A 26463-nucleotide genomic window follows, 5' to 3' on the forward strand; every position below is an offset into this window, starting at 1 on the left:
TCTGGTTCTGCCAGGCAAAGATGGTGGCACCACAGGCTGAGTTACCTAGGAGGAAGGGAGTCGCTCCCTGCGTATTTTCTCTCAAATTCAGTTAAGTTACAGGAAAGGAAGAAATCTGTTCCATGAAGTATTCTGAGAGGCCCCCCTCCCTCCCAAGGCTGCTATTGCCAGTAATCCTGAGGAGCTTAACCAGACGGTCCTGCGGAGGCAGAGAAATCCGACTTGGCCCTGGAGGCAGCACTGAGGCGCAGTCACTATGACTGACCTACAGAACTTTACCTCCCCTGGCTCTGACATATGGCAATGCCTTTGAGAAGGCTGGTGGATGTGACGCAGGCGTGACAGGCAACAGTTCTAATCCGTTCCCTTCAATACAGCATTTAATTATTGATAGGGCTAATTCTAGATCAAAGGGTTTAAAAGCTGTGGGAACACTGGAACCTTTAGACAGACAAAACTAGCCAGCTGGGCTGCTATTCTAATTTGCCTTTCCTTCCTGCAGGAGCAGCTACGTACCTTCTCCTCATACCCACCAGCAGCACAGAAGCCATTTTCCTCCTGAGTGACTGACACAGCAATGGCTAACACGCTGCTTGGCCACTATCTCCACAGGGGTCTCTTCCTGCCAGTGCTGCTGCTCCAGCACAGTTTTTGGCTCCAGTTCCAGCCCCTCCCACCCACTGCTCCTCTCCTCCCCAAACACTGCCATGGCCCTAGCTGTCTCAAATTATGTATATAATTTATATGAAATGGCTCATCCCCTTCACTACTGAAAACATTTAGACTGCTGTCCTGTCCACTAGACAAGCAGATTTCCACCCAAACTTGTCAACATTGCTAACGTCCCTCCGTCAAATGGTGCTTCGGTTGAAGAACCACAACAAGAGCTTACACACCTGGAACTGCCCCAGAGTTCACAGCAGGAGATACACGTCTCATTGAATGAAGATAGTGGAAAGGGGCATTCCTATAACTAGGTCTGACTGGGGCCTCATGGCCCTCTCCATGAGGTTTTGCAGAAATTAAGTTCCTGCCCATCTTGGGTATGGCTGGGGAACGGCTGTCAAATACTGCACCTCGCTGCAATGTGGGCTTCCCCAAGGGAAGCGGACCATATCTATAAAACGCTAACCTGTAAAAACTATTCAAGCTGTTACAACTCTTCACAAACTAGATTGTTCTTATTTTTGTAGGATGAAGCCCAAGCTGCAGACACTGAAGGTCCCAACTAAGGATGTTAAGTATCGGGTAACTGACTAATCGAATAGTTGATGCATTTTTGGGCGCCTCTGCCTTTGAAGTGAAGCAACGCTACACTTCAAAGGTGAAAGCGCCATCTGGAGCCCTGGGTCAGCTGGGGATTCCTCTGCTGACCCCAGGCTCCGTGCGGCACTGCAGCTTTGAAATGGCGCAAGAAGTCTGATGCTGGGCTCCCCAGGGCATTTCAAAGTGGCAGCACCACACAGAGCTCAAGGTCAGCTGGGTAGTCCCGGGCTTTTCAAAGCAGTAGCAGCATGTGGAGCCCAGGTCTGGCCCCAGGCTTCATGCGGCACTGCTGCTTTGAAACACCCGCTCTTCTTCCTCCTCCTTGCTTCCTCAATCAGATAGAGGCAGCAAGGGGAGGGGAAGCGACTAGTCCCCTATCCTGTCGACTGTCCGATAAGCATTTGCTTATCGGATAGTCGACTAGTCCTTCCCGTCCCTAGTACCAACCTGGCCCATATGTCAATGAAGAGGAACTGAAGAGGTGACTGGTCCACTCCACTGTTATCCCTTCAGACAGGCACACAAGGTGAGCCAGAGCGCACACACAGACCAACAGACACTACTTTCAAATTCTCCAGCTCCAGGTGCAGGGTGTGCATGTTGCAACCCACAGTGGAATACAACAGGGAGCATCACTTGAAGGGCTCAAAATCTCATCCTTTGCCAGTTTTGCTCACCTTCGAATCCATACTTGGCAAAGGGCAGGACAAAAAGGACCCTAGTGTTTCACCTTGCAGGCACTCTTGAAATGAGAGTTTCTCTTGAAATTTCTAGACATCTTCCTGTTGACACTTCTGTGCCTCTTTGTTCAGTAGTCAAAGGCAGATTCCTAGATTCTCTTAAAAGACTGCTCTCCTATTTTGATCCAACATGCTGAAGAAACATTAGGTCTTCAAGACCCAACTAAAGGAAGTTTAGGTCAAATTGTGGTGGCCCAGCCTTCACCAGTTGGTTGAGAGAGTGCGCTCTGGACAACGTGTGTAACAACAGAAATCCCTACTACTTAAGGGACCTACTTGTGAGACTGGAAATAGAGACCAAGGGCTTGGGAAAGGGGAAGGGAATGTGCTGCTGCTATCAGCTAAGATGAACTGTGGAACTAAGCAGAGGCAGACGGGCACCTAGGTGCTATTTTGGGGCTCACTATGGAAATGGAGAAGTTTCTTGTTCTGCTTCTCTTGTAAGGAGCCAGCTTGGAGGCTGAAAGGACACAATCTGCTGTTACTGAAGAATGTGGGACACGGTCTCCCGGCAGTGAGGCTGGAAATCTGGAAGGTGGCTGGGATTCCGTGTACAAAGCAGCACTGACACACACACGCACGCACACACACACGCACGTCCTGCTCACAGCCTGGTGCTACATCCTTCCCCAGATGCTAACGGGCTTTTGGCCCCAGTGATGGTACTCCCACTCTCCCGAAAGACTGCCCCTACTGTGCGCTATTTTAATTATTTAGCGCAACTAGGTAGGTATTTAGGAAACTAAACAGTACCTAAGCCTAGAGTCTGGCTAGGGATACTTTTAAAAATTGAAAAAATACTGTACTGGTGCTTTGTCCTGTAACTCAAGACTCTGGAACTGAGCTTAAATTATGTTCTAACTGGACAGAAGTTTATTCCTGCTTCAAAATATTACAACAAAGAACTTCTCATTGAAGTGCCTTACTTGTTTTATTTCTATGGCTTGAAAATTTTGGAACGAAACCTGCATATTGTAAGTTGCACATGTGATAATGTATTCATTCATAATAGCCCCAACTTATTTTAGATTCCCGGTGATGCTATTTAAGGAATCTAACTAATCTGTAACAATGAGATCTTTAGGCAAGAGGCCATATTACACACAGTGTTGTGGGAAAGCTAGCTGGATGCAGGTTTTTTAGAAGGAACAAAAGCCCAGGAAACAACATTTCTTAGTCAAAAACAAATCATTGCGATGAGCTGTAGAACAGCGCTTCTCCTACAAGGGCCTCAGATGCAAAGACAAAAAATACACCACTCATGAGAAGCAGGTAGCCCAGCAGGAACTACACTCACTTTACTGATGGGCAAGCTGTGCATCAGATGGGCTGAGTGATCTCCTAAGGGTTACGCAATAAGCTAGTGACAGAACTGGAAAGGGAACCCACAAGACCTGATGATCAGCCCTCTGTTCGAGCCCTCACTCCACAGAACACTGCCTTTGGAAGTGATTTTGTATACAGAACCATGTCAATGAAACTCAAAGGTGAACTTTTACATGCCCTCACCTTGAGCAGGATGTCCACAATTCTTTGTTGATACTCCACTGCTTGTTTGTCATTCTTAAAGTCTTCAAAAGTCTGCATTAGAGAAGAGATATGTTCCACAATATTCTTTGAAGAGCTTCCTTCCCCGGTTGCCAATGTCACTCCCATAAACAAAAGCAAGGAGGACTTTGTGAAAAGCACCACAAGGGTGCTTTCACATGCCTTGTGAGCAAGTTTCCCTATCTCTGCCTTTCAGGAGTCAAATGTCCCCTTGATAGGGTTTCTTTTGTTGGCCTGCTTATGTGGTAGAATGGATCGACTGCTTAGATAGGACAAGTGCAGTGGGAAGAGGAAGAAGTGAGAACCAGAGAAAATATGAACAAGAAAATTTTAATATTAAAACTTTCTCCTCATGAGGCACAAGCCTGAGAGTTTATTATTTTTATCCCATCTGCAATTTTAGCAATGGCTCAATATGGGAATGGCTAGCCCAGTGCACACCACAGAGTCAGATTCTAAAGCCAGAAGGAACCATTATGGTCCCCTCTAGTCCAACCTCCCTTACAAGACAGGCCAGAGAATGTCACCATGGATACATCTATCAGAAGTTAACCACACGCAGCTGGTCTGTCAGCTGACCCAGCCTTGCTGGGCTTAGGCTGCAGGGCCATGAAACTGCTTTGTAGAATGTTTGGGTTCAGGCAGAAGCCTGAGCTTTGGATCCAGAGATCCCAGAGTAGATGTACCCTCTGTGTTTCCTGCACCAAGCAAACATCTTCTGGTGTATGTCTGTTAGGAAGACATAACTTGAGACTGTGTAGCAATGACAGAGGAATAGAAGAGCTAGCTTCCTCTCCCCACAATTTGCTGGACTTGAATTGCCTCTTACCAGTGCAAGAACGTTAAGGAACTCTCTGGTGTCAAAGTGCAGCAAGGTACGAACGTAGGGGTAGACTTCTTCATCTGCAGATGCCTCAGCTGAGTGGAGACGGATAAGAAATTCAAACACCTGCAACGAACATTTACACAAATATTGACAATTTCCCACCATCACTCCAATTGTCACTGGTTTTGTGCCTGAAGAAAGAGTTCTAAACCCTTCTAAAGACAAAAATACAAGTTCATAGGACCATTTCTAATTGAGTGTTAAGTAGTGTCGGATGAATGTACAGCACAGTATTCTGGTACCGAGTGCCATACACCATTGTGAAAGTTAACTGTGTCAAACTCAACAAACAGTATCACCACACAAAGCCATTCAAGTTCAAAGTATCAGATTTCTTAAAAGCTCTTGCACAACTGATAATTACTGTACCACATCTCAGTTGCTTGGGCAGAGATCTTCTTTGTACGCTCCCCTATTGATTAATTCAAGCCAGGAGCAAAAGTGATTACAGCCAACATTTTCAGACTCTGGCTTAAGGCACTTGGACCTATATTTAGACTTCTAAATAAGTGACCCAGTGCAGATCCCTACTGAAGTCTATAGGAGTGGAAGGTGCTCAGCTTCTCTGAAAGTTCAGGGCACTTACAGATGTCCTACGTGAGGCACTGGATTTTTTAAATATTTTGAAGTTCAAAGTAGTACCACAACTCAATTTTGCCTGAAATCAGCAGCGAACACTGATATGGTCACAGGCCAGCCACAAAGCTATCAATTGTAAGCTAAAACAATGAACCTTGTAGGAAAAAAACCAGTCCCAGTTACATGGCAATTTATATCACTTGAGATGTGCGCACACAGTCACAATCTCGTCAGTAGGTAAGTTGGTGCTATTCCCACTTAATAGATATAGAGTGAGTAAGACAAGTGAAATGACCTGGCCTAATTTACACAACAAAATAGGCAGAAAACCTCGAGATTTCAATCCTGTGCATCTATACTCAGATGACAAGCAAAATAATCTCAGCAAACTGCATTTTAGCATTAGAAAATATCTGCCTGGCACAGCTACAGGAGCAGACCTGGCTTGCACATCCATTGGGAGATTAGTCCTGGCTATCAAACACTGTCATTGATCTACCCTGCCCTAACATGCCAGAACAGTTTGACTCATTTTTGTAGCAATTTGGCTTGCTCCGTGTTTTCTACTCTGACAAGTAGGCACAACAAGGGAAGCAGCAAGCACAGCCCCTCAGAAAATGCCATGTGCTCACATACTCTAGATCCGATAGGATACAATCTGGAGACAAAATTGCAAAATTAGGGAGGGAACTGAAACTGATCTGAAATGCAGAAAAAAGTCCCTTTCCTTCAGCCCAGCAAAGGTGTATCCTGCCTCCAAGTGCTATCAAGAGAGGTATAACTCAGTGTACAAATTGCTGGGTGACTAAGGGAAAGATACCCTAGGCTGGAAAGGTCTCGAAGATGATCTAGCATCTGGAAAGGATGCTAAAGGTCAAAGAAAACAAATGGCGGTACTGAAGGAGAAAGGTGCAGCAACAGCAGCAGAGTTTAGAAGTTGAATGGGGGAAAACCAGGAAGACATGGCTGCAACAGGCAAGGTAGAAGAGATCTTGGGTATGAGCCAAGGTTTTAGCAACAGGGATACAACGGAACTTGAAGGTTGTACTGCGAAGGCCTTCACACGTACTCATTTCTGTAGCTGGGTTTGTTTACATGAGGAAAAAAGCCCCTAGAAGTGCAGAGTAAGGAGCTATCTGCCCAAGACGACACTTTACGGAGCTCCAGGAATACCTCTGCATTCATTAGCTTAATAGGCTTTGGAAGTGTACTAGGATAAGCTACTGTGAGCAGTAAGTGCCTCCACATGGGAAATTAGGCTACATCTACATTGGCAGCTTCTTGCACAAGAACTCTTTTGCGGAAGAGTTCTTGTGCAAAAACTTTTCCACAAGAGAGTCCACACTGCCATGTGCTTTTGCACAAGAGCATCCATGGCAGTGTAGACGCTCTCTTGCACAAGAAAGCTCAAGGCCATTTTAACCATAGGGGCTTTTTCGCAAGAAATTCAAGTTGCCTGTCTACACTGCCCTCTTGTGGAAGAGCTCTTGCGCAAGAGGGCTTATTTCTCGTGGGGAGAGGAATAACTCTTCCAGAAGAAGCCCTGTTTTACAACAATATAGTGTAAATTTACTTCTGGAAGAACACTTGTGCAGTATAGACAGCCAGCAAGTTTTTGCGGAAGAACGGCTGTTCTTGCTCAAGAAGCTGCCAGTGAAGACGTAGCCTTAGTGTGGAGCTACTGTGCTTTAAATCCACACCCAGGTTTACTGTGCACTAAATTACCCATGTAGACTTCAGTCCCTATTGTCAGTAAAAGAGCTCTACATTCATTCACTGCACTCTGCACGCCTGGCTACCCTTCCAGGGCACTTCACTTCAAGGGTCCTAAGAGGTCAGCTGTAATGAAAGCTCAAAACCTAGAACTTTTCCATCTTTTATTTCCGTAGACCTACACTGCCTCGAGTCACCAAAATCTGCCTAGGGCAGGGGTTGTCAACCTTTTCAAACCAAAGAGCCAAACTACATCAAAATTCAGAACAAGTGGTCAAAGAGCCATAGAAGAATAATGCCCATTTGCATGTCTGAAAATATACATTATTGATTAGTGACATGGTGATTAAAAATAGCATAAATGATACATTGTACTCACAGACTTTATTTAGTGGGACTTCTGCTGCATCTTTTTACACATTTCTTTGACATATACATCATAATTTGTCAAATTCAGGCTCATGCGTGCATTCAAGCGACATGAGGAATTACGGGTTTTTAAATTTTTTAAATTAAAATGAAAAATTAATTCAAAGGTGCATGCGTTTCGGGAATGACACAAGAGCCATATTTGGCTTGAGCGCCATAGGTTGCAGACCCCAGGTCTAGGGACTAGTGTGGGAAAAATCAAATAACTCCAATTGTGTCTAAGGGGGGACTGTGCAGAAATCATAACTTTCTAAAAGAAAACTGCTTAAGGGTTAAAAAGTTTTCCAGGCCTCTCTCCCTGTAACAGAGAGAAATCAAATTAGCTCTAATCAAGACCCTTACAATGCCTCCTATCTCAAGTTCATGGATACTCCTAGTCTGTCACAATTTGTCATGTAAACCCTTATCTTTGTCACAGTTTGCCTTGTAGACTCCTCCATTCAAGTTCTCATGTGGCTTTGTGTACTGTAAAAACTTACTTCTAGCACTCCTGGGGTGAACAGAAGTCTCAGAGTGCTTCTGCTGAGACTTTGATATGTTAAAGAAAAACAATCCACAACTGAGCTGTCTGAACTTATTGTATAAAGATTCCCCGAATCTGTCTGTCAGGGCTGCTGCTTCACTCTTGGTGTGACAGCCTGCATGCATGCATCATAAAGTTTTCTCTTCTAGGTTTCTCTCCTGCCTCACTGATTTGATTTGACCTCCAGCCTTGAACCCTTCTGGGGGCTCTGTACCCCAGGGGAGCGAGATTTCCCCCTCACTAGCGTGGGGCCTGCATGTTTTCCCATTTCTCCAGGAAGGAAGAGAAATAAAGCAGCTCGCTGTCAGCCTTTCAAACAACTGTGTGGTAATCCATGGTGAGGTGCAAGTCCACAGATAGCTGCAGACAGCCAAGGCTGCAGATACACCTACCCAGTAGATGAAAAGTAGGTCAGATGATTAGGTAATCCTTCATCCCTTATCAAGAGTCCTGTGATACCTGCTTCATTCCCTGTGATGAAGGAGAAGTGTCCTTCCAAACTAAATACCCACCTGATTTTTAACCAAAGGTACCAGATCCTCAGGAATATCACCCAATGGATAAGCACGACCTGCTAAACAGCAGCTGGAGGAAAAGGAAAGAAACCAGTTACTACAAAGTATTGACCTAGTACCTCTCATCCTGAACAGATCTGCACAGGATCTCTTCTCATTATTTCAGAGCTGCCTAGTCTTCAGTATGTATTCTTTTAAAAAAATCCATTCTTCATATCAAAGCACCAATCTGGAAGTATACATCTTTATCAGTGCTATCATCACAGCAGAATCCCAATTTTCTGTATAAACATATATTCAATGAGTGCAGGACTATGACACAGAAAGCAGAAGAGGCATTGAGAGGGGAAATAGGGTTTTTCATGTGTGTATATTTTGGGCAGCATTTGGAGCATCTCCAAGTCTTCTCTTTTCAGAGTCACTAGAATCTTGGATATCACTTGTTCAGATTCAAGAAGTAGGGACTGAACATTAACCACGTGGGATGGGGTGTTCACTACACAAAGGCCCGGAAGGGTTAAAACGGCCATGTGGGCCAATTACCCCCACAGGCTGCACCTGGAAAGCCAGGAAGCTGGCTACAGAAGAGATGGCAGGGAAGTCACTCCCCAGGAGAAAGGACATGTGTCTGGAACGCAGGGCACGTAGCCTACAGTTAACTCTCTGTGAAGAGGAAGTGTGGATGGGGAAGCCCACAGAAGGGAGAGCGCCAAAGAGGTCAGAAAGGCTCTGGGGAAAAGCGGCAGAGCATGGGTATGTCAAACCTTGGCTGCCAACAAGAGGGCCCAAGCCAGGAACCAGAGCAGAGGGCAGGCCCATAGCTGCTGATGGGATGGCAGCGGTAGGGCAGTGAGCAGGCTGACTGCCTGAGCCCATTTGTCAAGAGGGACTCTGATACCCAAGAAGGGGAGGACATCAGTGGTGACTCAGCTGAAAGAGAAGACTGCAAATCCCGGAACAAGAGGGGTCTGCAGGATGAGAGGACACCAGAGGAAAATCTTTATTCCTGGGACTGCCACCTGCGACACCACTATTGTTGGCGATAATCTCAGAACAGTACTGGGGATAGGGGTACAGAGTTTAGGCCAAAACTGGGGATAGGGGTACAGAGTTTAGTAGGTCATCTAGTCTAACCTCCTGTGCATCACAGACCACCCACACCTATACCAAAAGCTGAAATGTGACTGAAGTATGACAGCCCATAGGACACTAGGCCAGTGTTTCTCAACCAGTGGTACGAGTACCCTCAGGGGTATGTCAACACAACGGAAATTTGGAGAAAACTGAATTTTTGTTTTAAGTTTTACAGTTCTTTATTAATTTGTGTACTTTTTACACCCAAAAATGTCACCACCCGACTGGCTACAATTAAGTTGTTTAAACAAATGTGTTGCAATGGTAGAAAAAAAAGTGTGTCTGAAAACTGTAGGTACTGGGGGTACTTTTTTTTTTTTTTTTTTAGGGGTACTTTATTTAAAAAGGTTGAGAAACACTGCACTAGACTATTCTCATTAGACCTTAAGTGCATGACTCTGCACTTGTATTACTGAACTGCATTTTGTCCCATGTGTTACCCTAATCTCCAAGATCATACCCACCCTCGTAAACAATGTTCCAACTTTGCATCGTCTAGATTGATGATGCCTCCCAACTTTGCATCTGCATAAAAGGGTCAATAGGGGAAACCATTTACCACAAACTCAGAACCATTTATAGAACCAACAAAGGATGCCACCAAGAAAGGTTAAAAATGGATGTGTGGGGCACGAAGCCCTGGGGCATGAGAACAGCTCTGCTGCAGTTGGTGTGGAAGGAGGCCTCGTCACCAAATCTCTATATAGCAAGTCAAAATGAGTGTAATACGCTGAAGCCTGAGTCAGCAGCACCCCAATTATAATCTCAGTTGCGCTACTTGGTGCATGACCACGGGTCACTTTGGCTCTCAGCTTCCGCTAAAATGCTTTGTAAGACATAGCTATTACTGCCTTTCACAGATACTACGATAATCCATTCTGATCTCCAGCATGACAGTTCCATCAACCATGAATCACAGGAATACTGAAAGAATTAGTGTCTGAACAGCAAGTTCAACACGTGAATGCATTCAAATGGTATCCAAGATTCTGCAAGTATCTTACCTTATGTACACAAGAAGCTTGTTCCCCATAACCACCTTCTCATCTAAGAACACACAAAGCATTTGTCACCTATCATCCAAACAACTGAATAGGGCTCTGTTCTTTGTTTACTGAAAGGCAACATCTCATTTACTTGACCGTTCACTGTTACTCGTGACAAAAAGGGGTGTCAGTACAGTCTTATGGAATTTTTCCAGTGCCATAACTTCACATATTTGCAGCATGTTTGAGTGAGAAAGGACAACAGATTGAGAACTATTTGAAGTCCTTTTAAAGAAGAAAGCACTGTATTTTTTGACTGTGCAAAGTCTGGGGTCTAAATGGTAGCACCATCTCCTCCCCCCCCCCCCAACTATAAGAGATCAGAGACAAGTAAAATTTATAATCAAGGACACCAGAAATGTCAAATGGTATCAAAGCTGTAAGATCTTAAAGCTGGCGCGGAGGTTCTGCACCCGCAGCAAATCACCATGCCACAGGCCAAAAGCCTTGGCACCTTCCCCTGCCCAGCTGTAAGCATGCACACTTGTTCGTCCCACTACGGAGGGGGAGGCAGTTCGGGCGCTAGGCTGGTCAGCTGTCCCAATGGCCCCCAGGCTCAGGAACAGATTAGGCCAAACTCTGAGTCTGCAAGAGCCTGCCCCCGCAGTTCCCACTGACCTGGAACATTGCTTGCAAATAGGGGTGGCTCACACTGCACAGAGCCACCAAGCCACATTATGGCAGCTTCCAGGAGTGGCGTGAGGCCAGGGCATGGGGACAGGGCGCTGCCTGAGTTAAGTGGTGACTGGCCAGAGCCCACATCTGTCACCCCCAGCCCTGAGCCCCTTCCTGCACAACCCTCACCCAGAAATCCTGCCCAAGGTCAAAACCCCTTCCTGTACTGTAACTCCCTCCCAGAACCCTGCACATCCACAGCAAGCCCCCTGCCCCAAATCCAGAACTCTGCCTGCACCCCCACCAAACCCGAGCCCACTGCTGCAGCTAAACTCCACTCCCCCAGACATCACAGCCCCATCTGTACTCCCACCTCATGCCCCAGGTGGGAAACCATCCCAGACCCTGCACTCCAGGCCCTTTGCCCAGGCCCTGAGCCCACTTCTGCACTCCAAACCCCAATCTGAACCCCTCATTTCTGGCCCCCCGTGGGGAGCCTAACCCCCTCCCCAGCCTGTGTATTGCCCACACTGATTTTTTTCCTGGGGGGTCAGTGGCTCCCGATAGAAAAACGGTTCCCTACCCTGTCTTAAAGGCAAACATTCCGTACCTGTGAGAGACTTCCCAGCATTAAGTGGAGGAGCGATGACTTTGAATAATTTCTGCAACAAGAGCGAAAAGAGAAAAGTTTCAACACGGTTTATAATTTTTCTACATCACATTTTTAAGTGCCAACCAGATGGTCAGCAATACGCACACCAGTTGACTCAGTCCCTGCCGCCAGAGAGCCAACAGCCTAAAAGGAACACACAGCTAAGCATCAGAGAACATGAAGTAGTCAAATAAACCTTCATGGGTCTGTTAGATGAACACCTCCCTCTAGCAGCATTTCGCTGCTTCCCAGAAACCTAGAGTGCAATGAAAAGAGTGTCCAGCTGGCAAGCTCTAGCATGCTATGAGCTCTAGGAGCCACAGGGGCAAGATAAGCAATAGTGTCAGAGAGCAATGCTGATCAGTCCTATTCCCATAGGCTCCAATTCCTGCTCCATGGCTCCCCAGCCCTGCTCCCAACCCTCCCCTGCCTGCCCTCCCCACTACAGGTTTCCTAATCATCTGCCAAGGTTCATATTTAATACAGGTATTTGATTAAGTGATTATGTGATTAAGATTCCCAGAGAAAGGTGAAACATGCCCACTAGAGACCATGGGCAAAAAGAGGAAGAGGTGAATCTGTGTACACTGTACACTAGCTATCAGCAGAACTCCAATGCTTAGCTTCCCTCAGCCAAGATCAAGTGAAGAACACGCAGCAGACATCAAATCAGCAGATCAGGAAATGATCAGTTTCATGTGTGAGGGTCAGTTTGTAAAGCTGAGGACTGAATGCACAAACCAATATTTCACTGCAGTTTGTAAAATTGAAACATGTAGATGTAAGCCAGTGTTTCTTAACCTGTTTTTATAAACTACCCCTTTTCAAAAAAAATAAAAAATTGTCAAGCCCTGCTTATAAACGGCAATGAAAACCACTCGCCAGCCTCGTACTGCGCATGCACAAGACCCGCATTGCGCATGTGCGCGACACTGGTGAACGGGGTGCGCGGCTGAAATCTACTCGCCACAGGCAAGTAGATTCTATAGTTTGTCGAGCCCTGATTATATGTACCCCCAGTACCTACAGTTTTCAGACACACAACATTTTTTTCTACCACTGCAACATCTGTTTAAACAACTTGATCGTAGCCAGGCGGGCAATGACATTTTTGGGTGCAAAAAGTACAAAAATAATAATGCACTGTAAAACTTAAAACAAAAATTCAGTTTTCTCCAAATTTCAGTTGTTGACGTACCCCCCCAGACTTCGAGTACCCCTAAAGGCACTCGTACCACTGATGGAGAAACACTGATGTAAACAATCCCTCCCCAATGTCCTATGAAAAAGTGCAGGGAGAAACAAGGAAGTGGATGGATTAAAAAATGACCTTAGGTACCACAAATACAGGCCGTGACTAGCCCTCCTACCTCCATTGGACTAATGAAGTCATTCATTCCACTGTTGTACACGTAGATCATGGCATCGTACAGATGGTTTTCCCAGCAGAGCAGAACTATCTGCACAAGAATAAAGATTTCCTCAGATTAGAGAACTCTTGTACAGAACAATATAACAGCTTCCATTAGCTCAGCATTTCCTGTTTTGTACTCCCCCAAAGACAGTTCTGACCATAGCATTTATCTGAGCCAGTTGCAGGAAAACAGCAGTGTTGGGTTTTTTTGGTTGGAGGATTTGGCAGGGAGTAAGATGTGCAAAGTTATGCAAGTGAGAACTTGCCACATGCAGAACTCTGCTAACCTACCAGGATAGGGGAGAGAAGTCTAGTTTATGGCTCTACACTGCACATCTGAAATCCAGAAGGCGAGCGAGGAACAACAGACATAGGAGCCTACCTCAGTCTCAAAGGAAAGATCCTGAGTCACCTGACCATGGACATGCTAAACAATGCAGTGCCAAGGTCCAGTGGCACATTTCCAGAGGTGTCGGTACCAGAGACAGCAAGCTAGGTTTGCCTCTGGACTGCACTGTATAAGGAAGCATCGGACAGTTTGAAGTCTTTAATATTGAGGGTCTTGGAGGCAAGTTCCAAGACTCGGCATGAGGGATTAATCAGTATTGGTTGATGTGTCTCCTGCATGGCTGGAGAATACAGCACCAAGAGACAGAGTAGGTCTGGCCAAGGCACATACTTCCAACCTTGTTGGTATTGAGACATTTCCCTGCTGCATCCAAGGAGATGGCACTGCATAAACGCCAGTGCCAGAGTCAATGAGTCAGTGCAAGATGAAGTCAGGGCCCAAAATGTGTCTTTTCAGAGAACACTATGGAGCCATCCAACTTGTTTGCTGGTAGATGGTACTGGTGACCTCCATATTTTGGAGGAATCTGGCCCTTCAGAACATACTGTCTGTTTCTTCCTTAGCACCAGGAAAGAGGATAAGTGCAGAGTCTAGAAAAGCACTTCTAGCAGAGGAAGAAATACTCCAGGTAAGGCCCATGGGTCTAGAAGCCAGGACTGCAGAGCGACTAGGCAGCTCACATCTCCAGGCTACTGCCCAGTAGCAGCTATAACCAGTTTACACTTCGCTTCCCATGGTCTGTATCCAAAGCGAGCCATGGGAAGTTCCGACAAAGATTGGACAGAGTCTCATGGTGATTGGCTCCCTGCCCTATATAAACCCAAAGGGCGTTTGAGGAAGTATCTTTGCAATGATGTGGCTCTCCCCTGTGGCTACTACAGCCCGCTCCTTCCTCCCGAACTCCTGGCTATGACAGCTTGATTAAGAATTAACTTCCAGACTCGCACCCTAAAAGCTGACCCTGACCCTTGCTATTGATGCAGACCTGGAACCCAAAACTAAACAGAGCAGTTTTGTCCCTGCCACTGGCCCTGATTGCCTTTGGTGGGATCCCAACACTCTACCCATGGCCAGCAGCAAGGTTGGGGGGGGGGGGGGGGGAGACACGGGTTGGCCTCCATGAAGTGGTGACGCAGTCTCACCTCCTTCCCCATTTTGGTCCAGGAGATGAAGTCTTTGAAGATCTGACAGTGGTCCCAGATGTGACCCTCACCAAGGCAAAGCTTCAATGAGGGTCACTCACGGGCATATTTCTTGCTGACGCTGCAAGGCTGAAAACCCAGAGATGGAGACATGCTCTGGAACTTGAGCATCCAGGAAAAAAAAGGAACCAGCATGCTAAGAAAACTGACCAATGAAACTAAAGCACTAATTAATATGCAATGAGAACCAATAACTGTGTACTAGAGAGAAAAAACATTTCCTGGCAGCGAGTAGGAGACTAGGCTAACATGTTCTGACTACAGAGGCAAGAAGGCAAGAACTGAGGGCAGTCAGAGTTGTAACTGCCTGACCCCAAAGTGCAGCAGCGTGAGGCAGTGGAAGCTGCACATGCTGCCCCGAAAGATACCGCCAAGGGAAAAGCTTCTGGCTTTTGTGCACTGGGTGTGCACACACCTGGAGTGGAAGGGACATACACAAGCTCACAAAGAACCACTGTGATCACTAGTCTGACCTTCCCTATAACACAGGCTATTCACCTGCTGTAGGTCTAGGCTGGTGATATCCATGTGCACAATGCAGGCCTCCATGTCCTCCATTAGGTTGTTATCTTGGTAGTGAAGCAGCAAGTCTTTCATCACTTGAGCGGTCATTCCCCTCAACTTGTCACTTAAAATGTAAGGCTCCAGGCACTCCAGGAAAATACCCTTTGCCACTGAATTCTCACTCAATTTGTCATATATCTGGCCAAACAGAAGATCACTAAGAGACAAAAGTGACAAGTACTTGTTAAAATGAGGATCAATTGAAATCTGTGAAATGTTACAGACCTACTTTCTACACAAATCCAAATGACTACAGCAGACATGTTAGGAGGGAATTCAGAGACATCTGGGACATTTATAGGGATCCAGAGAAGCCACTTGCATTAGGGAGGATTAGAAAAATTAGTAGTAATAAACCCTCCCTGCTATTGAGTAACAGGCTTGGAGATGGGGAGGAAAGTTAAAAACAAACCTCCCCTTTTGGCATGCTAGTCCATAATCGTGAGCGATCGGGTATTTAACGTTTCTCCGGGTCACCACAAGACAGAGCAGACATGGCTAGATGGGCCACTGGCTTGATCTGTGATTGTAACTCCTATGGTCTGACTAATCTGCAGACAGGGGCTGGGGAAAGAAGGCAAAAGGGGCAGTTATCCCAAGGCCTGCTGTTTCAAAGGGGTGGCTGCGGTAGCAGCTGGAGCCCCGGATCCTTTTGAGCTGCCCCATGGATTTCAGAATGGGGTGTGGAGCCAGCGACCCCAACACACCATGCCCTCGGGCCCACTGTGGCTGTCCGCCCCACTGCTAACCGATAAGCATGCAAACTCACTTACGTTCGTTGAAGTAAAAGGCAGTAATCAACTATGACAGGCACCATATCCTGTTGAAAGGTCATGGAAAAAAAGTGAGAAACTCAAAAGTATTGTCAATGGCATACATTATCAATACAGTGCAGAATCAATGGCAGGCGAAGAGCAGAAAGCTCACACATTTAGGCGGTTGCCATGATTTTCCTGGACAAAAGATATTTACACAGCTGTAACTCCTCTAGGACACACAAGTCACAGTCCTTTCCAAATTCTAGCAGGAACAAAAAAAATTGAGCAAGATGTAACAATTGTAGAGGAGTATGGGACACGACAGCAACACGCGTATTTATCTCAATTTTGGGATATCAAGAGCTTTTAAAAATCTTCCATCCTTGATGAGTGGGTGACTGGGGATCCGGCGCTGCTAGACAAAGGGAGAATAAAGAAGCAGTGGCCAGTGAATTTGATATAAAGTCTCTTGGCTATGGATTTTCAGAAAAAGTTTCTGATAGAGCTGGACATGAGTTAATGCTTGAGAAAAATGGAGACGTATATTCCAGATTATTCTGGTGCCCCATTTAATAGTACAGATTGAACCTCTCTGATCTGGCACGGATGTTGCTGGACCAGAGAGCCGCAGCAGATCCGGGGCTGGCCACAGAGCCTAGAGACCAGGGACAGGGGAGCCTGGCGATCTGCTGACAGACCCCAGGAGAGCCTGGAGTCCAACAGCAGAGGGGCCAACCTCCCCTGGTCCAGCAAACTGCCTCCTTCAGGCCCGGTTAGGTCCCGAGGGTGCTGGACCAGGGGGATCCAACCTGAATGAATACTCAGACATCTGAGGGGATCAGAGGTATTTGGGGACAGAAGGCAGTTAATCTTCCTCTCCATATATCTTCTCAAGTAGGTGGTGGCAGACAGATTAAACATTTTGGAACATTAAAATATCAATTTTTTTTCCTGATTCAATGGGTGAGGCCACCTCTCTACAGAGAGTTCTAGGAGCTCCTAACTCTGTATCTGTTATCTTGATCAGCCTTCTCTGCAACACCTCAGAAAACCAAGTCCTGCAGCAGAGCTCACTCTCTCATACCTCGATCAGCATAGCTTTCGCTTTTTCCAAAGATTGCACTTCATTGTGAGCCCTCCCTCCCGCAAAGTCTCTGCCATGGGTACCATAATTCCACAAATTCATCTATGGACATTGGGTAGACAGAGTGCCAAGACGAGCAATGTCAAATTAAGGTTTAGTTATCTCATTGTTCAAAGAGGCTCATGTTTTAAAGAACAGAAAACAAAATAACTTTGAAAGCAGATTCTATTGAAGCCTCCCAACAGCCACATCAGTGCTCCAAATGCAAGGTGGAGAATTCATCCAGAGCATTAGAAAGTGGAGTCATTTTCTCAACATTGTTCCAAGATGTCACTGCCTCCTGGCAGAGCCACATACCACAGCATTTCTGCTCTAGAACAGCAGTTCTCAAAGTTTTTGGACCACGGCCCACCCTGCTCAACACAGACATTTCCATGGACCACCAGCTAACCACACGAGACAAAACTGGTGTAGGAGGTACAGCGCAGGAGCGGGTTGAGGGTGGGAAGGCCTGGGAGGGAAGGTGCAGTGCCTTGGTGAGAGGGGATGTATGAAGGCGACAGGGTGCAGGGTCTGGGTATGAGGGGGAATAGGCTGTGCTTATCTGGCTCCGTGCTTCCCACCGCTCTCAGGTACAGCCAATGGGAGCAATGGGAAAAGCCTCCAGGTGAGCAGGTCCCGCAGCCGGGGGTGAGGTGGTGGTTGGGAGGGGGGGGGGGGGTAGCAGAAGTGCATGGAGCCGCTTCCTTCTCCCGCAAGCCAGATCCAGACTGAGAGGCTCTGCCCTCCTCACCCCCCACAACAGGAAGCCGGTGCTGGCGCTCTAACCTGGGGGAGCTGTGGGGCTGGAGCACCAGCACAGGCTCCTAGCTGAAAGAGAGGGGGCGGCATGCCCCAAGCCCACCACCCACCTGCAAGATGGACATGGCCCCGTAGTGGTCTATGGACCACACTGAGAACCACTGCTCAAGAGTAGTCTAAAATCAGCCCACTAACAGGAATAGAAACTCTTAAGCCAATTACCGTGTTTGCTGCAGAGGAGCACTACATAAACCAACAGAGCACACAGAGGGGCCAATCAATTTCTCCTTGTGCAGACACTGAAAGGGAGGTCATACTTGAATGAAGCTAATAACTAATTTCTTAAAGAAATCACATTTCATGAATGTTTCAACAACATTTAAAACCTATTATGTAAAAATATCAACGCCTTTCAGAGAAAAGCTTAATTTTCTCTTAATTTAAACCTCAAAGTTTGCTCCAAATGAGCATCTGAAGCGATGTACCTGAAAGTGTTGCTCCATAACTTGGATTTTCCCCTGGTCAGGACATTTCTTCAAAGTTCGATCAGCATAATGGAAGAGGATTTCAACCATCTACGTGGAAAGTTACAGTGGGACATTTTCTCACATACTACTATCAGCAGAGATGGTAGCCCCACTTTATTAACATTACCCAGCGTTTCTCCTAAGAACGTCTTTTCAGTTCCTATAGGACTTTTCCAAATTGTTATACCTGGTTTGGGACTGACTGAATTTTTTCTTTTTCCCAAAATTTCAACCAAAATTGGTCAGTCATTTCCAATAGTGAGGTATGAAAAAAATGCATTTTGCCATGTGGAAAAATTCTAACGTTCTTTGAAAAACTCTTGTCTTCCATGCTTTGGAACAGAGACTTAAAATTTGGCATGGGGTGGCCTTTACATCAGCAAATTGCTTTTTGCCATTCCTAAGAAAATCTCCTCAAATTTGGCAGTTATATGCGTATTAAAAAAACAACAGTTTACACATGCTCAGTAGAGAATTGCTAGAAATTAGCAGCTCTTTTCCCTAGAGATTCCATCTGCACTGAGTATGCTCCAGCCTGTTAGGAAAGTTAAGGACAATGGAGGATTCAGGCCTGTACCTTTCCCTGAGACACTGAATGTTGGGTCTTGTCTGCCAGTTTGATTATTGATACTCTTATATAAATCAATATATTTTTGTATCTTATGCTAATGTGTGTACCCAAAGGACAAAGACCTTGCTGCTTTCAGATGGGTTGGTTAGTACAATAAGGAGGAGATAAGAAACAGAGCAACGCTTCAGTGTGTCAGAGTACGGTGGGAGTAGAATATGAGCAAACACTGAAAAGCTGCCTGGCTCTTCTCTCAAGCCAAGGTTAAGCAACCAGTTAGATGGGACAACGGAGAACTGGCATAAGAAAAGCCTGGCCTTGGCCACAACACGACCTCACTCCTTACTCCTCCCACAGGATACAAAAGAGGCAGGATGAAAACCCCAGACTCACAGTCCTCCAAAATGGAAGACCATCAAAAGCCATAAAAAGTGTGAGTCAGGCGCGCAATGTAGATATATTTAGGCCTGTTGAGGAGGAGGACACGGGGGGACAGAGCCAAGGCTCCTCAGCATCACAGCTGGGAACAGGACACTGGAAAGCAGACTGCTGGCATGTAGTGCTAAGAATGTGCTTACTTGAAATTAACTCCAATATCCCTCTCATTGCCTCCACTTTGGAGTTCTGTGTACATAAGAGCGAGGGGAGGGGACAGAGAGAAAGCCCCTAAGACTGCAGTCCTAAGCAAGAATCTCTCTCAAAATGCTTCTAATGGCAATTAGGACCAACAAAATTCTGTTACTTCCACTAAGATTTCAGTTTTGAACCAAGTCTTTTGATGGTCAGACAGCTGAGGGACATTCAATCATCTAAAAATTCTTGGTTTGTCCTACCAAGGACATCTGAGCATATAAAACTTTCCATAAAATAAAGAAAGGGTATCAGAATGGCTATTCTGCATGTCTTTGTTTTTTCTGGATTGTTGGTACAAAGCAGGAAAGGGAAATGGGTGGCGGTCTAAGACCTGGTAGCTAAAGCAATAAACTTCACAATGAACAAGATGTGTGTGTTCTAAACGTAGCAGCTTCCCAATTTGCTCAGCATCAGTGAAAGTTATTTCTCCAATATAAAGAGCTCCCCCTATTTACATCAATCTATTACCATAGACTTTCACTGATTAAAACCACAGTGAGGGATAGTTTGAGAAAACTTAGGTGCCTGCGAACAAAGGGATGTTCACGAGTCTGAGGGCTGGGTGTATATTTAGTTACCTCTGTATTGGTCTTGGTCATGATTTATAAAAAGTACACCCACATACGCACACCCACAGTCAGACTTGAGAAGGCCTGAAGCCAATTTTCAAGAATAGCTGTTGGGTAAATTGGCATCAGTGGACAGAAACTGGAATTTGCAACTCACTCTGTCTGCAATGACAGCCTTTCGCTTACTGGGATCCCCAGACAACCCTGTAATGGAACACAGAACAAAAACAAAGTTTCCTTTTCACAATCAATCTGCACAGGGAAGTGAAGACTCATTTTAGCTCCTACAACTAAGATATGGGAGAAGACCTAACTGCCGTAATCCTCTAGCTGTGGGTGTCCAGATATCCTGAACACACCTAGATACAACTCATACAGACCAGCCCTTTGCCTTAATAAACTAAACCTATATTTCACGTGAACATTAACTTAAGCTGCTTATTGATTGTTTTTGAAAAACGATTTTGAAAGATTTAAATCCCCCCCACTTCATTAGCATAAAAATGGCTGCCGCTTTTTTCCGGCTCGGAGCTTTGCCGGAAAAAAGCGCCAGTCTAGACGCGGATCTTTCGGAAAATAAAGCCTTTTCTGAAAGATCCCGTATCCCTCTGAAAATGAGAGGGATAAGGGATCTTTCGGAAAAGGCTTTATTTTCCGAAAGATCCGCGTCTAGATTGGCGCTTTTTTCCCGGCAAAGCTCCGAGCCGGAAAAAAGCGGCAGCCATTTTTATGCTAATGAAGCGAGGGGGATTTAAATCCCCGCTTCATTTGCAATTGCGATATGTCTAATTTGCATCCCTTTTATGAAAAAGGGATGCAGTCTAGATACAGCCAAGGTGTTTGTAACTCTGCAGTTGTACTGCATTAGAGAGATTGACTTAAATATCCTTGTGTGTGTCTTGGAACTACAAAAAAAATCCACCTGTCAAAATCCATCAGAAAATTATTTATAGAAAACATGGGGTGACTCACACAAATTAGTGTTTGTCAACATTCAGCGAAGCAGGCACAGGCACATGTTACTTCATCAACTAAGGACACTTAGAGGAGGTGTTGTTACTTTAGAACCCACAAGGATGTCAAACCAACTCTGCCCACAAGAACAACTGCAGGGAATCACTGAATGGTGTGCTTTCCAGCCACACTAACTATCACCTGCCCAGGAGTTTTAGTCATGCCTGCAGATCAGTGAAGATGTGCCACCTTGCCCCTCTTGTACATTTTTATCCGCCAGGGGCCTCTGATGGCATCTTTAAAATTCATACACACACCTCCTTGGAGCCCTGGGAAACTTCTAGCAAGGTATGAAACACTGCTTTTCAGTAATCCCCTATTGCAAGCCTCATTTTCACATTCATTACAATTGTACTTTTCCGGGAAAGTGAAAGCTGATGGAAGAAATTACCCCGTAATCCAGTCACGGAGATGGAACCGGACTTCCCCTAAAACAGTTAATTATTAGGAAAAGAAAACACTTGATTGGGAAACTCCACAAAAGCCCGTCAGCCCATCTTCAAAACACTTGCACCATCCAAATCACATCCAAACTACAAGAACTTTTTATTCTTCACTGACACAATTCTCGCTTTAATTTATTTTGAATGTTTGTTTTTGTGTGCAGATATGGCAAAGCTACCCCACTGCTTAAAATTAACTTACCTACTACAGCCTTTGCTTTGCCTTCATGAAAAGACCAAGCTAGAGCCAGAGCTTCAGTAAGAGAATCTTGTTTCAGAAGGTGATCCACTCTCTAAAATGAGATGTACAAGCAAAACAGGGGACTCCTCAGAATTCAAAAACAGCAATCCCTTAAGCCAGTGTTTCCCAACCTGTGGGTCATGATCCTTGGGTGAATAATGAAAGAATTGTGCAAGTCTCAGAGCACTGAAAACTATTAGGGTGTGTCTAAACTACATGGCTCCATCGATGGAGCCATGTAGATTAGGCTGATCGGCAAAGGGTAATGAAGCCGCGATTTAAATAATCGCAGCTTCATTTAAATTTAAATGGCAGCCGCGCTGAGCCGACAAACAGCTCATCAGCTGTTTGTCGGCTCAGTGCGCTAGTCTGGACGCTCCCGCACCGACATGAAAGCCCTTTATCAACCTCCCCGGTAAACCTCATCCTACAAAGCATACCGGGGAGGTCGATAAAAGGCTTTCATGTCGGTGCGGGAGCGTCCAGACTAGCGCACTGAGCCAACAAACAGCTGATCAGCTGTTTGTCGGCTCAGCGCGGCTGCCATTTAAATTTAAATGAAGCTGCGATTATTTAAATCGCGGCTTCACTTCCCTTTGCCGAACAAACAAATCGACATGGCTCCGTCGACGGAGCCATGTAGTTTAGACATGCCCTTATAGTCTATAGCAAAGCTTCCTCACTTACTTTTCTAGGTCAACTATTCTGTTAGTCTCAAAACTACAAATGCATTACAAAGGCTTATCAAGGATACAGTAAAGGAGGTTGGGTAAACTTTGTAGTAAATGTAAGGAGGCTGTGAAGCCTGTTCACTTCAAATAAGAGGTCAAAAACTCAGAAAAGGTTGAGAAAACAGATCTAGATATACTAGGGCCACGCATTTTAACAGAAATAATTTAAGAGATTTTGAGTTTTGAACAACTGGTGTAAAATTTTGGCCCTATTTAAGTCAGTAAAAGTTTAGCCACGGACCTCAACATGACGAAGATTTTACCCACTGTCATTTAAATCAGCGGTTCTCAACCAAGGATGTGCTTATCCCTCGGGTACCCAGAGGTTTTCCAAAAGGTACATCAACTTACCTAGACAATTGCCAAGTTGTGCTATTGCCTACATAAAAAGCACTAGTAAAGTTAGTACAAACTAAAATTTCATACTGATGATTTATACATACTGTTCTATATACACTATACACAGAATATAAATATTGTGCATGCATTTCAATTGGAAACACTAGGAAGTCAGCAATTTTTCAGTAAATGTCCTGTGACATTTTTGGATTTTGTGTGTCTGTTTTGATAAGAAAGTCATTATTGAGTGAGGTACAACTTGGAAACACACAAGACAAATCGGACTCCTGAGAGGTAATCTGGAAAGGTTGAGAGCCACTGATTTAAATCACCAGTAGCAAATCCGTCTGTATCTGACAGAGGTTTTCAGAACCCCATGTAAGCAGTGAATGCAGTGTGCTTCCACTTCCACATTTGGACCACACCATCTCAGTTTGGCGAAAGTAAACAAGATATTTGTCCCCATGACTCAGATGCAAACCAGGAGGTGCAGCGCAGAATCTGAAGGAAGGGACAAAGATGGTTATGTACTGCCCAGACCCTGGGCTAGCTCAAGGACACCACAGTACCAGGGGCTGCTCCAAGACTAATTACGCACCACATAAGAACGGCCGTACTGGGTCAGACCAAAGGTCCTTCTAGCCCAGTATCCTGTCTACCGACAGTGGCCAGCACCAGGTGCCCCAGAGAGGGTGGACTGAAGACAATGATCAAGCGATTTGTCTCCTGCCATCTCTCTCCAGCCTCTGACAAACAGAGGCCAAGGACACCATTTTATCCCTTGGCTAATAGCCTTTTATGGACCAAACCTCCATGAAATTATCTAGCTTCTCTTTAAACTCTGTTATAGTCCTAGCCTTCACAGCCACCACAGAGCTACATTAGTGCAGCTGTGCCACAGTAGCACATCTGGTGAAGATGTGCAACGTTGATGGGAGAGCGCTGTCCTGTTGGCAGAAGAGCAACTCTGGCTGACAGAGCACCAATGTAGACAGTGCTTAGGTCGCCCTAACCTGCACACCCCTGAGTAGCATAAATTAGATTGACTTAAGCAGTAACATAGATTGGCCCTAATTTGCAACAGCGTTACATGATCTGCACCACAGCTCAGAGTTTGGATAGCACTCAGTACTCTGACTGCTCCCCTGGCACAACCCTTATGCTGGGGGTTGCGAGGACGCAGCATAAACCTGTGTATACGGTGTGTGAATGGCATTAGTGGGGTTCTATATTACTTTATTCAATGTTTTAGGGGTAAAATGTATTGTACAACCTGTCACTATAAAAGACCAAACTATTTAGGCAAAAAAAAAAAAAAAAAAAAAAAAAAAAGAGCAGTGTCATAGGAAAGTGTGGTGATGCTGTGAGTATATCCCTTCCCCCCTTATTTCACTATGTCGTATGGGGGAAAATTCCCTGGTATGTCATTTTGATATCCATTGCCCTTTTCAAGAACACAATACTGATGTATGCTGAGGACCCACTGTAACTGTATCCTGAATATATTCTGTAGCTCTTTCAAGTCAGCAGAAGAAGAAACATCTCAAGGTCTCTTCAATACTGTTTTACACGGATAAGGGAAAGAAGAAAACAATCCCTATTCAATACCCAAGCATATCCTGGAAGTTGTCCCATAGCACACTATGGTAAAAAGTTATTCTTGGGATAAAGCTGTATACGTAGCTATCAAATACTCACTCGTCATATTTTACTTTAACAAAATTCCATTAGTTCTGATGTTCCTCCTCGTACCCCATCCTACTTAAACAATTCACAGAGTTTAATAAAAACATCATGCCTCCACTCTTGACTTACCTCTCTCCAATTCCTTAACGTTGTCACATGAACAGACTGAAAAAAAGAAAAGACAAGGAAGGGAGCTATTCCTTTATGTGAGGCTCATCGTGAGTAGCAATTGATGGATTCCCACACATACAGGATAGTGTCCCACAAGACAAAGAGGTTACAGTTACTCTTCAGAGACTGGACACACCGTTCCAAACAGAAGCATTTCCTACCGGCTATTATAAAGAGTTTATAGTTTCCAAAAAGTCCCTAAAAGACGCTGCTTAAACTTGACCTACATTTTGAGAGAACAGAGTACACCAAGCACAAAGATGTATCCATATGTTATTCCATATGTTGGAATTCAGCCTCCCTCACTTTTCACCTGTTCCATCCACTCTAATGCTTCTTGTAACAGAGGGCTTGGTTTACCTCTGCACATTTCATTTGACATTTTCCCCACTACACATTTACTCTGAAGTAGCACTCAGCAGAGACTAGAATCCCAGGTGCTACTTCAGCACCTGCCTTGGCTAAAACCAGATCCAGGAAAATTAAAAGAACCCTAGAGTCACTGTCTACAAACCCTCCCCATTTTATAGCCCCATGTCCTACAGCTTCATCAGAGATAAGACTCCAGGACTCAGGAACTTACTGCACTTCTGAAATCTTGCAGAAATCTCCCTTGCAGAACACTAATGCCACCTTACTCTTGAAAGTACATTATATTTCCTGAGCAGACCGCATTTACCTTTGTGCCAAGATAGAAGATTTGACCACCACAGCTGCTGATTGACTGATAACAGGCCTTCTCCCCAACCAGGGCCTGGGAAAATATAACATTTACTCCATCATAAGTTGTTTTTATTTTTATTTTCAGTGAACATACATGAGATGTGTGACCATAACTAATCCCTGTGGACATTCAGCAATGAAGAAACAAAACGAGTTGGGGAGGAGATGGCAATTTGCCCGCTCATATTATTCACATTAAGTGGTGCTGGAGACCTAACATAGCATCTGTGAAAGGGGTTAATTCATACTTCACTGGAAAAAAAAAAGTCTCACAATGCAGGGAACACTGGCTCACATGTCAGTGATGAAAATTACTGTGTTCACAAAACATCACCAGAAAGCTTAACAAAAACACCCACTCATAAATGGAAATTCGGAGTAATTTCACTCTTACTATTTCACAATGTAAGGTATTTCTGCTCAGCTTTATCTGGTTCAGGCCAGAGAGAAAAAGGGAAAAGAGAAGATAGTAAAACACAGAAGGATGGCTGTATTAAAAGGACGTCAAAGGAAAAACATCCCCTACCAAATCACGATCCTCACTTTCTTCATCCCATTGTGATATGAGAAGTGTTGTCCTTTTCTAAACAACATCCCAGCACTCAGTAGTGAAAAGTTTAAACTCAGGTAGCTAGAAAGTGCTGGCAGGGAGCCAGGAGAACTAATGGGAAGGAAGTGTTGAGATCTGAACTGAAAGGGAATCTGCCTGCTGTTTTTTTCTTTATGCAAGTTTAAGCCAGGAGCTGGGGGGGTAGCGGGGAGACATTTTTTACCATGCCTAAAAAAGGGAATACCTGGGCCTAGAATTGGACTGGACCTTGGAAATATGGATACATGAGTAGATAGGAAATGTTTATTTAGACACGATCAAGTTATTTTCTTTGTTTTGTTGTTTGGTTAAACTTCTCTGTGCTAAGTCCATGTGCCCCACCTCATATACTGTACTTTTGAAGTTGAATCCCAGGAAAGAATAAAGCACAGAGAATTTCTATTTTCTCAG

General features: G+C 45.0%; 1 protein-coding gene across 5 annotated transcripts in view; it reads right to left on the reverse strand.

Moving 5' to 3' along the window:
- The window catches only part of VPS8 (VPS8 subunit of CORVET complex), a 167233-nt gene that overhangs the window by 90909 nt on the left and 49861 nt on the right, over nt 1–26463 (reverse strand). For all 5 annotated transcript variants that reach the window (XR_012906179.1, XM_075937360.1, XM_075937359.1 and 2 more), the window contains 13 exons: nt 25420–25494; nt 24699–24734; nt 21775–21865; nt 20273–20319; nt 18304–18393; nt 15949–15995; nt 15110–15332; nt 13017–13106; nt 11605–11656; nt 10338–10380; nt 8197–8269; nt 4384–4503; nt 3516–3587 (listed from right to left, as the gene is read on the reverse strand). Coding sequence is in view for 4 of the 5 variants with exons in the window: in XM_075937360.1 (XP_075793475.1) it covers nt 3516–3587; nt 4384–4503; nt 8197–8269; nt 10338–10380; nt 11605–11656; nt 13017–13106; nt 15110–15332; nt 15949–15995; nt 18304–18393; nt 20273–20319; nt 21775–21865; nt 24699–24734; nt 25420–25494 (1059 nt within the window). In the remaining variant the exon portion in view is untranslated. The remainder of the gene's footprint in view (nt 1–3515; nt 3588–4383; nt 4504–8196; nt 8270–10337; nt 10381–11604; nt 11657–13016; nt 13107–15109; nt 15333–15948; nt 15996–18303; nt 18394–20272; nt 20320–21774; nt 21866–24698; nt 24735–25419; nt 25495–26463) is intronic.

The sequence above is a fragment of the Pelodiscus sinensis genome, chromosome 10, assembly GCF_049634645.1.
Source record: "Pelodiscus sinensis isolate JC-2024 chromosome 10, ASM4963464v1, whole genome shotgun sequence".
NCBI classification, from domain to species: Eukaryota; Metazoa; Chordata; order Testudines; family Trionychidae; genus Pelodiscus; species Pelodiscus sinensis.